The 14,459-nt window shown below is 40.3% G+C and overlaps 1 protein-coding gene across 3 annotated transcripts in view; it reads left to right on the top strand.

The window, feature by feature from the left end:
• SPTLC2 (serine palmitoyltransferase long chain base subunit 2) overlaps positions 1–14,459 on the top strand; it is a 108,456-nt gene that overhangs the window by 27,728 nt on the left and 66,269 nt on the right. For all 3 annotated transcript variants that reach the window (XM_061611851.1, XM_061611849.1, XM_061611852.1), the window contains exons 4-9: positions 656–804; positions 1,004–1,128; positions 3,237–3,330; positions 4,868–4,973; positions 6,755–6,974; positions 9,727–9,853. In XM_061611851.1, coding sequence (XP_061467835.1) covers positions 656–804; positions 1,004–1,128; positions 3,237–3,330; positions 4,868–4,973; positions 6,755–6,974; positions 9,727–9,853 — 821 coding nt within the window. The remainder of the gene's footprint in view (positions 1–655; positions 805–1,003; positions 1,129–3,236; positions 3,331–4,867; positions 4,974–6,754; positions 6,975–9,726; positions 9,854–14,459) is intronic.

Below are 14,459 nucleotides of genomic sequence, written 5' to 3'. Positions count from 1 at the left end.
CCTGGTTGAAGTGGCTAAGATTTGAAACAAAGTTGTGTGTTTGGGGGGAGGCATGTATGTGGAAGGCTTCAAATTGCCAGAGAGAAATAGCAAGCTGTTTTGAAATGCCTCAGCAATGCATTTTAATTCTTAAAAGGGCTTTCAAAGAACATCTGCTAATCTACAATCTGATTTAATTTACTCTTTTTCCCCCAAGTAAAGCCAATTATGCTGGAAGATGCGAAAAAGCATTAGTTTATGATCTTCACTTATAATGAAAGAAGCCTTGCTGAGTTAACCAAACTGAAACAGAGCAGCATTTGTATTAATCTGTTGGTCTTGTATACTTCAACATATGAAATATTTAACAGGCTTTGGACACAATCCAAGTAATACATCGTGACCAGCGAGGCTTTGATATTGTTCCTGATGGCTTTCCTTTGCATCATGTCACAAGATGGCTTTGAAGCTCTTGGGAACTTTTAAAAAACAGTTTGCAGCGTAGCATAGTTTTACGTGGGCTTCTAGGGAACTGAAAAATCTGCTTGGTGTGCGCAAAGTCCTTCATTTCTAAAGGGTTTGATTAGCTTGCAGCCTTCATCAGTGGTTAACATACTTGTTGTTGAGGTTCTCCATATCTTTAACGTGCTGTGTTTTTATAAATATATATATGTAGGTACACAGGAAAAGTAATTAAAGGCATAATTAACATGGGATCCTACAACTACCTTGGATTTGCACAGGATACTGGAGTTTTCATGGATTCAGTGGCTAAAGTTCTTTCACAGTATGGAAGTGGGTTATGCAGCACAAGGCAAGAGATGGGTAAGTTCAGACAAGAGGGTGGGCTCTTAAGTATATTCAATCATCCAGACATCATAAAACATTATATGGCAGTTCCTAAACATTTGCCCTAAGTTCTTATGCCTTAATTAACCACACCAACACTCTATTTAGTGTTAAAGAATTCTGACAAGCACAATAGATGTACCTATCTTGATCTCACTTTCCATTTTTCTTCCAGGAAACTTGGACAAACATGAGGAGCTAGAAACATTACTGGCCAGATTCCTTGGTGTGGAGTCTGCTTTGGCGTATGGGATGGGATTTGCAACCAACTCAATGAACATTCCTGCTTTAGTTGGCAAGGTATAGATGGCTTCAGAGAGGGGACTGACATAATTCTATCCTAACTAGATTCTGATGTTCGCCTTTCACTTACTCAGTTTGTGTGGGAGGGGGAAACTATAATTCCAGTATACCATGCACCTCTGTTTAAAAAAATGTTAAATGAATAAACAGGAGATAAAAACATGTCAGAAGATGAATGAGCACACACAGGCTTCTTTCTTGGCCCTTCAAGCTGTATTGGGACAAGACAATGTCAATGTAGTTTGGAGAGCTTGAATAGAATATGGTTATGTAAAAAAAGATATTACCGTGACCAGACAGAAACCAAATAATAGAAAACAATCCGTTTGGAGAGGATTCGCTAGTGCAGTACACAGACACACTTGAATGACTTTGTTTTGAATTTCATCACATTGTCCTCTTCCATTATATCTATCAAAAAGTAAATTACTATAGTGGTTTTAAGTGGGTGAGCAGCTCATAGTTGCAATAAAGAGTGCAAAATATCCAGGTGAATAGGCTATAAGGCTATGTAAAAGAATGTGTATATTCCAAACGCATGGCACCAATGCTGCATTGCGATTGTGAAAGTTAGTTACTGATTTGGTACATTTTTAAATAAGCATTTTTGTATTTGCATAAGGGGAAAAATATTTAAATATCTGTTGGATTTAAATATGAGTTTTCTCTGACTTCAACATGTTTCCTTGTTTTGCATACTTCATAATAAGAAATGTGTATAAGCAAAGCTACTAGACTAGGTGGCCAATCTGACTTACCTTAGATACCTCATTTATTGCCTTCCTACTGTCATAGAGTGGTACAGTAGGGCCCCATTCATACGACGGGTTACGTTCCAGGCCTCTGCCTAAAAGCGAAACCCACCGAAAAGCAGAACTCCATCAGTAAAATGGTGCTTGACGCCCGAAAAATGCCATAAAAGCAGAACAAGCGCCCTATGAGTGGGGCCTTACTCTAACTGAAAGCTGCCGTATTAGCGGAACGCCAAAAACCGGGCTGCCAAAAAGTGGGGCCCTACTGTATTCAGCTAAATAACTGCATGAGCGAAATGACTTCTGCTTGTGCAACAGGACTTCCCCCTCTCCTCCCCATCACATAACCTGCACTGTCCCCAGATCTGCTCTGGAGGGTTGGGGGAACCCGAGGAACAGGTTTAGGGTGTGTGCAGTGGGAGGAGGGGGGAGAACATTACATTGTGCAAGGCGAAATTGTTGTGCTGACATGATGTTCTCCTTAGCACTATGTTGAATACAACTCATTTACTGCAACCCAAAATAAGTAATTTCTGCTCCTTCCTTTTTTGTAAAGCTGCTTACCCATTATTACAAAGAACTCCTCAATCCTATGCAAAGTAGTCTCTCTCACTAACAACCCCCCTCCAATATAATGTATACATCAGTGTTTGATCATCCAACTGATTTATTGGAATGTTTTGACTCAGTCCCATAGTAGAGCTAGATTAGTTCTGCTATATTAATCGTAGATTTTCATTGAAGGCTATTGCCTTAATCTAGTCCCTTGATGGTAAATTTAAAATGTATTCCTCCCAACCCATCTGCTCATGTAACTGAAGCAACAGGGAGACAGGGCAGCACAATAAAGCAAGTGGAGAGCCATTCCACTGCTTCAGTGTATCAAAATAGCCATAGTTAGTCATGTGTGGTCTTGCAGCATCAGCTATTTTATGCATTGTGGCCAGCCAAGGAAAACTAAGGGGAAACAGAGCCAGGGTGGAATGGGGGGGGGACCCAGGAGAGGATTGACAAGGTTCTTATTTTTTAACCCAACAAGAAACTGTTTGGACTACAGCATATTTTTGTTAGACACTGTTGTGAAGTGTGTGGGGATTGCTTAATTGTATATTTATTGAGATGTTTTCATTAGTTTGTTGTTTATTATTATTGTTTGGCTACTTATATACTGTGTATATTTATATTTCTTTGTTGTATTATTTCTCTGTTGTACACCGCCCAGAGAGCTATGCTAGTCGGGCGGTATAGAAATTTAACAAATAAATAAATAACAAATAAATAAACTTAACTTGATATAGGTCAGTGGTCACCAGCTTCTCTCTAGACCATTTCATTTCCTTTTTCCTTGTTCAGGGCTGTCTAATACTAAGTGATGAGTTAAATCATGCATCTCTAGTACTAGGAGCAAGACTTTCAGGAGCAACAATTCGAGTCTTCAAACACAATAGTGAGTATTTCCCAGCAGGTTGATTACTTTCAGCAGAAATTCCTGCTATGTCGGCTAAATGCAGATTTTGATTTGAACTCTAAATCATGGTAGATTTTATCTTTGTGTATTGCTTCTGTTTGTTTTTTTCTTTTTACTGTAAACTACCCAGATCATTTTAGTGGTTGGGCAATATACAGTAGGGCCCCACTTTTCGGTGCCCACTTTTAGGCGTTCCGCTAATACAGTGCCAGCGGGGCGATCAGCTGTAGTGTGGGGAGCTTCATGGACTAAGCGCTTTCAGCTGGAGCGTGGTGGCTGGAGCTCCCCACGCTACATCTGATCATGTGCTGGAGCTCCATGCGCTACAACTGATGAGCTGGAGCGCGCAATCAGCTGGAGCATGGGGAGCTCCAGCTACCATGCTCCAGCTGGCAGCGATCAGCTGTATTGTACAGCTGATTGCACCGGAGCAGCAGCAGGCTTCAGGCTATGTCCCACTTTCCAGCGATTTTTGCTTTTCGGTGGGGGTCTGGAACGTAACCCGCCATATGAGTGGGGCCCTACTGTAGAAATATTATAAATGAAACTCTATAGCAGCCCTTGGTGCAAGGATCAAAATGTGTTCTTGCATGCAAATCCTACTGCAGATTATAATGCAGATTATAATGTCTTCGAAAGCTCCTCCCTGATTAAGTGTTACTGTAACTAGGTATTCTAGGAAACAATTTGAAACACACTTTCCGATCTCCCCCCTCTGACCATGAGGGTTAGAAATACCTGATATAAAAATAACATCATTTCTCAGTACCAGGTATCTGGTTGGGTTTTTTGCCTTTGCATAGTGAAGCTGTGGACAGTAGGTGCCCCTTCGCCCAAATACTATGGAAATAACAGTTGCCCAGCAGATTGTTTTATAGCTAACCCCTGACTTCTGTTGTGTGGATTTCCTGCTTTTGAACCAGTGCTGCAGAAAGAGGACTGTTCATTACGTTTGGAGAGCATGTCCCTCTCCAAATGTGTCTGATATGCACATTTCTCCTATGGCCCTTTGCCTATCATGTCTACTGTATGCTCATTGGCTAGCTTTAACTCATTTTTCTATGGTCAAAAATTTTCATTATCCTCTTTTAGGGATGATTAATCTTGAACAGGATGCTTCCCAACTGCTGTTTGCTTTTCCTCAAGGGTCAATTTTAATTTTTTTTATTATTATTATTAATGCTGCTTTACAATTCCTTTTTTTTTTTTTTACAATTCCTTACTGTATCTTCCCTCTCCATTCCTTGCTGTATTTGTCTTAAATTTTCTCTACAGTTGATCTACAATGGTGGAATGACTAGCTAAAAGTATATAAATTAAGTCAATAAGGTTTTACTTTTGGAGATCATAGTTGCTTTTATTCAGTGTTAAAGTACTCACTTTTTGAAGATGTTACCCTCTGAATTACTGCTTAATTTAAGCAGAGGCTGTAGTAATGCAGTTGATAGGTGCTTCTGCTTTTATTCCCTGTACAAAGTATCAAAGTGATTTGGAATTGTGTTCTCTTTGTGTATAGATATGCAGAGTTTAGAGAAGCTGCTCAAAGATGCCATTGTATATGGGCAACCACGCACCCACCGACCATGGAAAAAAATTCTCATAATTGTTGAAGGAATATTCAGGTATAAGCATAGCCCTCCTGATTACAAGTTCTGTTTGCCATATCCAACTGTTGTTGTCCATTTTGAGGCAAACTAATCAAAACCAAATTTATTGGGCTCTTATTATGTAACTTTTGACAACTTTAATCATATCTAGCTATAATGTTCCAAACAGCACTAGTACTAATACATCTGAACTGGAATTGTGAATTACCATGCCAGGAATCTCTGTGATGGTCTCATTTTCTTTTCTTTGTATCGGGGATGGGAGATCCTCCAACCTATGAGTCCCCACTTGCAGCTTTGGCCATGTTTTTCTCTTGTCTGACTCTGTTAGCCAAGGGTAAACTTTGTAACGAACAGTGGCAAAGCCTGACTCAAAGGGGTATTCTGAAGAGAAGGATAGGAGCCTCTTCTGCTTTATCATGTTTGTATATTTAATATTTCTGTCCCTCTTTTCTCACTGAGCATCCAGAGCAAATTACCAAAAAACACAAAATATATTAAAACAATGGTTCCCAAACTTTTTTCCCCAAGGATCACTTGAAAATTACTGATGGTCCTAGTGGACCACTTAATGATTTTTTTGTTGAATTCTTTTCCATAGAATTCAAATTACAACATCATAAAATACAATATAAGAAATAAAAGAAGCAATAAAAATACAATTAAAAGTCAATATATATACTTAATATGATGGATGTGCCGCTTCCCATCTTCCCACAAAAATTGTTTGGGACATTTTGGGAACCCCTGCATTAAAACAATTAAACACAATATTACAAAACCTACAAATTTGAAATACTCATTGAAATCAGTAGATACAGGACACATAAATCCAGTGTGATGCTCTCTACTATGATAGGATTTATGATACTTTTAGACTTGCTTGCTATCAAGGAGATTGTCCTTTATGTAGACACAGATGGATGTTTTGGGGAGCCTTGATGCAATGAAGAAATTGGTATCGTACAACACAATCTTAATATGTTTAGTGATAAGTAAGCCTGCTGAATTCAGTGGAGCTTACTCCCATATAAGTTCGGATTACAGCCTTAAACACTACATTTTTCAGAGCTAGGCTTAAACAAACTCTCCATAGCCTGTCGCCAAACCTTATTAAAGATTTCTACAAATCCAGAAAACTTCAGATTTTAAGTAGCAGAATGTAAATGGTGGTATTGGATTATGCATCAGCAAAGATCCTTGCCATTGTTTATGTAGGGATTGATAATAATTGCAAGGATTCATAAACATATCTAAGCACATCAGTGCTCATTGTTGAATTCACACTTATACTGAACTGTTCACCACACATCCCTGGCTACATAGTTTATGGGCACCATACACACGGCTCAAAACATTACCCCTATATTTGGGGGCAGATAGCCACTGCTCTCCTCTTATTCACAAAAATTTGGTCCTTTTCCCAGTTGAGCCATGTGAACCTGCAGCAGCTCTATGTCTTATTACCATATGTGTATTTGTCAGGGCTTTTGCTACTGTAGGTGTATTTGTGGGGTAGGGCAGGGATAGCCAACATGGTGCCCTCCAGCTGTTGGACTCGGCTAGTGCCAGCTAGCATGACCAATGGTCAAGGATGATGGGAGTTGGAGTCCTTAATATCTGGAGGGCACCCCGTTGGCTACCCCTGGTGTAGGGATATACATGAAATGCCTTATATAAGTGTACCTACAGCCATGATTGTGTAATTGCTTGGAAAATATTAGCAAAACCCTTTTAAGGGGTTTGAGTATGTCTGGACCATTTTCAGTATTCACAAATCTATCTTTTCTAAATAGCATGGAGGGATCAATAGTCCGACTACCTGAAGTAATTGCCCTTAAGAAGAAATACAAATCGTATCTGTATCTGGATGAAGCTCATAGTATAGGAGCATTGGGTACCAATGGCCGGGGTGTTGTGGAATATTTTGGACTTGACCCCGAGGATGTAGATATTATGATGGGGACATTCACCAAGACTTTTGGAGCTGCTGGAGGATATATTGGAGGCAAGAAGGTAAATAGACGTGTTGGTAAGAAATTTAGAACTTTGAGCATGTCTGTCAACAATTTCAAATAAATTCCAGTATCCCAGGCACAAACCCATAAAACCCATTAGAGAGCTCAATTAGCTGTTCTGTGATCTCTTTTGCAGGGCAACCCTATTAAAATACACAGTTCAACCAAATGCTCATTTAGTACTAAAGTTGTCAAATGTCCAAGACCCATAGGTGAGTAACAACAGCCCATCCTAGGTACTACAAGTGTGGTGTTGAAAGACTGAGCTAACACTGTCGGAGGCTTATTAGTTTGCCTAGTGAACCTGCCACCTCTTCTACCAGTCATAGCAGGCAGCTACTGCTTGGCCACCTATCAGCATAATTCAGCCTGTTGGACTCTGCATCATCCCATGTATTTTTGGTGTGCTCAGTTTTCCCTTATTTTTGTCCAGAATCAGCATGCCATTTGATGCCAAGACAGCAATCATTTATGTGCTGCTGTACCAAAAGGGCTATCCTACTAATCTTTTCTTTGTGTGCTGTTGTCGTTATGGCAAGGCCTCTCCCTTGACTCATTTTCAAAATTAGGTACTGGTAATGTTTCCTCTTCCTAATAGCAACATATCTCAAGCATAATTGGTTTTTCCTGTAATTCCAGAAGTTCAGAGTTAATGAGATGCATGTGCACCCCCAACCCAGGAAGAAAGATGGGCGTAGCCATATGTCTGCTTTCACTGCATATCTTTCAGATAATTAGTCAGCAAAACAATTTAACAATATTTGCAGCAGTGCATATCTACATCCTTTATTTCAGTGTGGGGAACCTGTGGCATTCCAGATGTTGTTGGGCTACAACCCTCATTAACCCCATCCAGTATAGATGGTGATCAGGGATTATGGGAGTTGTAGTCCAACATTATCTAAGGGGTCCCACATCTGTTTTATCTTCTTTTAAGTATCTCAAACCAATTTCAAGAAACTGAGTAAGGTGCTTGTTTCTATGTTTTACAAAAAAAAAAACCTGTGACACACCCATGAGCAAAACCTCAAAACTTTTACCCACTGTTCCTCTGATTTCTCTGAAGTTGAAAAGATTATACTCGGCAAAATGACCCTCTATGACAAACATACTGATAGAACAAAGCCTCTGTTTGATAAGGAATAGACATTGTTTTAGATTGCCTCATACCATATTAGTATCAATATATAATTACAGAGATTTTAGATAACATATATTACCTGTTATAGACACCCTTAATTTGTATTAATTACAGATGACAAAGCTCTTATGGTGGTGATTTGCCTTTTCTAGCAGACTCTTAACAGAAAACATTGGATAGTAAATGAAGACAGGTGATGATTTGCACAGTCTTAAATTTACTACCATATTATTTATGGCACGGTAACTCAAGTGCAAGATGGCCTGGACTATTTGGCAATAGAACTTTGTAAATTGAGAACTTCCTATATCATTGCTTTGTAATGAAACAGTGCACAGTTGCCTTGTGCCTTGTGAACCCAGAATAAAAATTCTTGGAACACTACCTATGCTTGGCTTTTGAATAAGCCCAAGCAACCTGTTGCTTAAACAGTAGTTAGGAGATCCATTAGCAATCATCCATTCCCCTTTTAATATAAAATTTTAAGTGTGCTATTTTTTTTAAAAAAATATACCCCACTTTTTACGTATGTGTCAAAGAAGCTTTAAATAAAAAAATAACATATAAAATGTACAGAATTCAAAACATAGATTAAAGTGTCAGAAAATAAGAACATCAGAGCAGCGTTCATGGTGGAAATGCCTCCTGAAATAAAACTGTCTTCACCTGACCTCTGAAACTTTGCAGGCATAATATCTGCCTGGTTTCTACCTAGAGGGAGTTTCATGGAGCTGGGCCCAATACACTGAAGGGTCGTGGCTACTAATTGAAATGAGTTGTGCTTCTAGACCCTGGGGGGCTACTGGTAGTGCTCGCCCCCTGATGATCATGGTGATTGCTTGGGACATATGGGACAAGGAGGTCCTTAAGGGTATTCTGGTCCTAAGTTGTTCAGGACTTCGTACTCTAGTACAAGGAACCTAGCCCAGGAGCAGATGCGAAGCCAGTGCAGGTCTTTAAACACCGGTGTCATGTGTTGGCAGTTGTCTGTTCCCATCACCAGTTTAGCTGCAGCATTTTGCACTAACTGAAGCTTCCGGATCAGACTCGGGGGATGTCCCCACATAGAGCATGGTATGGACCAGATAGTCCATGCAGATACAGCTATTGTTGGGTAGTGGTTAAAGTGTTGGACTGGGACCTGGGAGACCAGGGTTCAAATCCCTGCTCAGCCATGAAGCTCACTTGGTGACCATGGGCCAGTCACTGTCTCTCAGCCTAACCTACCTCACAGGGTTGTGAGGATAAAATTGGGAGAGGGAGAACCATGCTGTATGCCACCTTGAGCTCCTTGGAGGAAAGGTGGGGCATAAATTAAATAAATAAATAAATAATATGCATTTTTTACTATCAACAATTAACACCTGTTGCAACTTTCCAAACTTCTTATCAAGTTTCCACATGTGGGGTGCTATTGAAACTATCTCCTTGGATGGGGCTGTTGAATTGAAGTGATTGCAATAGTTGAAATGATCACTTAATTCTCTTCGCTCATCTCACTCCTTCAGAGTTGAGGATTCTTGTTAACCAGCTTCTACTGTGGCAAAGCCTGTCTGTTTTCTCAGTGACAACAATAATATCTGATAGCCTACTGTATTCACTTTGCCAGGAGCTGATTGATTACCTTCGTGTCCATTCGCACAGTGCAGTATATGCCACATCGCTTTCGCCCCCAGTGCTTGAGAAAATTGTTGTAACAATGAAGTGCATTATGGGTGAAGATGGCACAACACTTGGTGAGTCTCAGACGTTATAATCGTTACTGCTTTCTGTGGGTGAAATCTGTACTTCTGGGGACAAACGTTCTAACACAGGCTCAGATTCTGGAATGCTTTTTGCCAGGAGCATTCAAAAGATAATTAAGCACTGATAGTATCTTCTGACAGTTGCAGTACAGTAATTAGGCTTATCATGTCAAGCCTTGGTTGAACAAGGTATTGAATGTTTTGCTCTGTTGCTTAAGTCTAATTGGCTTCTGTCCTGTGCCCAGGGACAAATCTAATTGAGCCAGTACTCTCTGTGCTTTGTGATCCAGTTCTGGGTAATGCTTTTACAAACAAACAGAAGTAGGCTACAGAACTTTCACGGGCACTTGAGAAGTGGCTACCATTCTGCCATGCATTTTTATCCAGGTTGGTAAAGTTACTTGGTTTACACAAATAGGATTGCATAGGGTGATGTGAAAAGATCTTCACTTCTTAACAGAGGCGGCTTCAAACCTTAACACTTTGGTAGAAGCCATCCATGCAGCATAGGAATCAAAGGGTTTTTTAAAATAAATTTCTTTATTCAAATAGGAATCAGAGGTTTTAAATTCTAATACAAAAGTAATGGATAGTCTTAAACAAGGAAACACTTAAAACAAGGAAACCTGTTTAAGGAATGGAAGGAAAATTCAGGCATTTAAGAAAATTATGGTTGCATACAGCATCCAAGGTTAGATGATTGGGCTAAAGAATAGTGCACTTTTGATTACCAGATGTGTAATTTCAAAGAGTCCTTTACCTCTATGAGAAAGCAAAGCAATCTACTATGTTCCATGTCATACCAATTCTGGTGGACTGAGAGCCATAAGGTCTCCTAAGCAAAAGACTCAGGCTTGGTCAGTGCTACAGATTTAGAGACTGTGTCACCTCTGTCGGAGCTTGTATCTGGAAATGTATTTCCCCTGTCAAAGCTGTTGTCATCATCATCAGATTTGTCAGTACTTGCAACTGAAGGTCCTTTCCTCTTGTAACGGATAGATAAATGTGTACATCAGTACTTGACATAGACTACACATGGACTGCCTACTACATCTGCAAACCATATTCACAAAATGCAAACTTGTAAGCAGCCTTTTCTTACATCTCTTGGCTTTGACCATGTCTATATCAAAACATATGTTTCCAAAGTATGGGTACAATTTTAAAGTACTCTGATGCTCAGTACTACTAGTGTGTTGCTTCATGTGGTATCTAATTTTGTGCAGGTCTTGAATTCTTATGGTGTTAGAATTCTCCTAGGATTAAGTAATTGTTCCTTCAAGCCCAAAGTAGACTTGAATTCTTTGAAGGTGTTGCTCTTGTCCATAAGATGGCAGTATGTATCGAAAAATTGTATGTATTTGGCACCATCAGTCTAGTCAAGAGCCTGCCATAATTTTCTGTGGTGGATGTTTTGTGAAATCTAATTTCTCTCCCTACTGTTGAAGCTGACTATAGCTTTGCATTATTGCTGCCAATGAGATTGAGACTTGTGTGAATATCAGTTCTTATTCGCTAAGGCAAACTCCTATACTGTGCAAAATCCTTGTTTGAGAGGCATGCAAATATACTTCAGTTCACTAAGTATTTCTTTCATTTGACAAGGTATAAGATTGATAGCCATACTCAATCAAGTTCAAGGGAAAAGATACCTTGAGCACTCTGTTATAAAGCAGTTGATAATTACCCAAGAAACTATAAGGGAGAAACAAGTTGTCATCTTTATGTGGTTGCAGTTTCACAAAACTGCACTGCGAAGGATGTGAGTGTGATATATCCAATTCATTCGTGTACACTCTGTCTGTCTGTCTGTCTGTCTGTCTGTCTGTCTGTCTCTCTCTCTCTCTCTGTATAGCAACTTGTAGCCCACTCTGGGTTGTCTCTGAAACATGTTCCGCATAGCGACCACCTTAGTAGCTGTGAAGTTAATAGCTTAGTTCACATCAAAGAATATGGTTGCTGATAATATCCCGTTATAGTGCTAGAGCTGGAAGTTCCAAATGATTGTTAGCTCCAGCCTCTAAATTCATGGAAATGAAAAGGAAAACCTAGCAAGGGAATAATTGAGTTAAGTAAGGTCATGTGGGTTCATGTGTTTTGACTTTAAGGTAGGATTTAGAATTAGATGGGCATGATTTATGGCTCAACAGCAACCTACATACCTATTTAATTGTTTTATTTTAGAGTAAGCACCCTGAACGAGCTCAAAGTGACAGTTGTGGCATTGTAATCAGGATGTACTGTGGCCCCTTTGGGCAGCGTTTGTAAAGGGCATTATTTTTAACTAGCATATTCTTAGGCTATAGGTTACAGATCTGTTCTGATGGAATAGGACTGCTATCATGACCCTTACAAGACTCCACTGGCATAGGCTGCAGTCCAACACATGTCTACTCAGAAGAAAGCTCTGTTAGGTTCAGTTAGACTTATTGGATTGTGTGTATTGGATTGTAGCCTTATCTACTATTCACTAATAGGCAAAAAACCCTTGCAGTTTAAGAACATACCTATAGCAAACAGGTATATAGTGAACATGAAAACCCTATGAACAGAGTATCCAAAATGCAACATGAGGTGGTGCTGGAAGATGAGACCCCCAAGTGATAAGGCACTCACCGAGCTACTGAGAAAGAACAAAGGACAAGGACAAGTAGCGCTGTGACTAATGACGTAGCTGGGTCAAAGCCGAAAGGAAGCCCAGAGGATGATGTGCACAGATGCGAAAGGAGAGTCCAGAGTTGTACGACGCACACAATAGGAACATGGAATGTGGGAAGCATGAACCAGGGAAAGTTAGAAATTGTCAAGCAAGAAATGGAATGCATCAACATTACAATACTTGGCGTGAGTGAATTAAAATGGACGGGAATGGGACATTTTCAGTCAGGTAACTAAATATTTTATGCAGGAAATGAGAAATTAGAGAACTAGAAAAGCTCCTCAAATGCAAAGATGTATCACTGAACACCAAAGTCAGGATCATTCAGACCATGATATTCCCAATCTCTATGTATGGGTGTGAAAGTTGGACAGTGGAAAAAGCGGATAAGAGAAACATCAACTCATTTGAAATGTGATGTTGGAGGAGAGCTTTGCGTGTACCATGGACTGCGAACAAGACCAATAATTGGGTGTTAGAACAAATTAAACCAGAACTATCACTATGGACACATCATGAGAAGACATGATTCACTAGAAAAGCCAATAACACTGGGAAAAACAGAAGGGAGTAGAAAAAGAAGAAGGCCAAATAAGAGATGGATTGATTCCTTAAAGGAAGCCACAGACCTGAACTTACAAGATCTGAACAGGGTGGTTCATGACAGATGCTCTTGGAGGTCACTGATTCATAGGGTTGCCATAAGTCATAATCAACTTGAAGGCACATAACAACAAAATAGCGAACAGATATTTCTATCAAACTTTATAAAGCAGGGAAATTGGGCAGCTAAAATGAATGTACAAGGGGAGCCGGAGACCTGACCTCTCTGAGATATTGTACTGCCCTACAAATTTGCAAAAATACCAACACAATTTGGGTTGGCCTTTCACAGTCCAATCCATTTCCAAGTGGGGGAGGAGAGGAAGAAGGGAGGATGAGGGGAGAGAGGGGGAAGGAGAGTTGAGGGGGGGGAAGGGGAAAGGCAGGACATCATTTGCATGCTTACTGAGTTCTATGGGATTTACTCCTGTGCAGTCATGCTTAGAGTAGGTGAAACTGATCACGGGGGGGGGGAAGGGAGGGGAGAGGAAGAGGGAGGAAGGAGGGGATTGGAATGGGAATGGGGGTGACAGGGAGAAGAAAGGGAGAGGGGATAGGAGGGAAGGAGAGGTTTAATTATTTGTGTGACTGAGTTCAATGACATTTCCCCCTGTGCCATCATGCATAGGATAGGTGAAACTGACCAGGGGGAGAGGCAGGGAGGTTGAAGGGAAGGGGCGGAAGGATGGGGGAGAGAGGGGAGAAGATTGGGTGTGTTGGCACTGGGCAAAGGGAAAGCCCCTTTCCTTTCCAAAAGGAAAACATTGTGAACAGTATCATTATTTGGGGGGGTTTCCCCCACCTTTTCATTCTACAGCAGATGTGTGTCCAACCCAAATTTAAACCAAAGCTGTCCCTGACCACATCCACGCCAGACATTTATTCCACTTTAGACAGTCATGGTATTCCCCAAAGAATCCTGGGAAGTGTAATTTGTGAAGGGTGCTGAGAGTTATTAGGAGATGCCCTATTCCCCTCATAGAGCTACAATCACCAAAAGAGGGGCTGACTATTAAACCACTCTGGCCACTAGAGCCAGTGTCTGGTGTGGGTGTTGCCCCCTGATTAGTTAAGCCAAACAGCTGTGAGTGTGACTTTGGAACACTGATAGTCAGTTCTTCCTGAGCATTCCTGCACTATCATAGACTCCAATGATAAAATTCTTTAATTAAAAATCAGCCATGCTTTTTTTAATTTTTAAACTACAGAAGATGAAGGTCAGAGTATGTGGCAAGGTCAGTAATAGGATTACAGGTACTCTGTGAACATGGGTGATTTTTTAATTAATTTCAACACATTATGAGACCACTGACTGGAAAAAGTCCAACTGCTCTG

This window comes from Rhineura floridana, chromosome 2 (assembly GCF_030035675.1).
Source record: "Rhineura floridana isolate rRhiFlo1 chromosome 2, rRhiFlo1.hap2, whole genome shotgun sequence".
Taxonomy (NCBI): Eukaryota; Metazoa; Chordata; class Lepidosauria; order Squamata; family Rhineuridae; genus Rhineura; species Rhineura floridana.
This window is presented reverse-complemented; position numbering and strand designations above follow the sequence as displayed.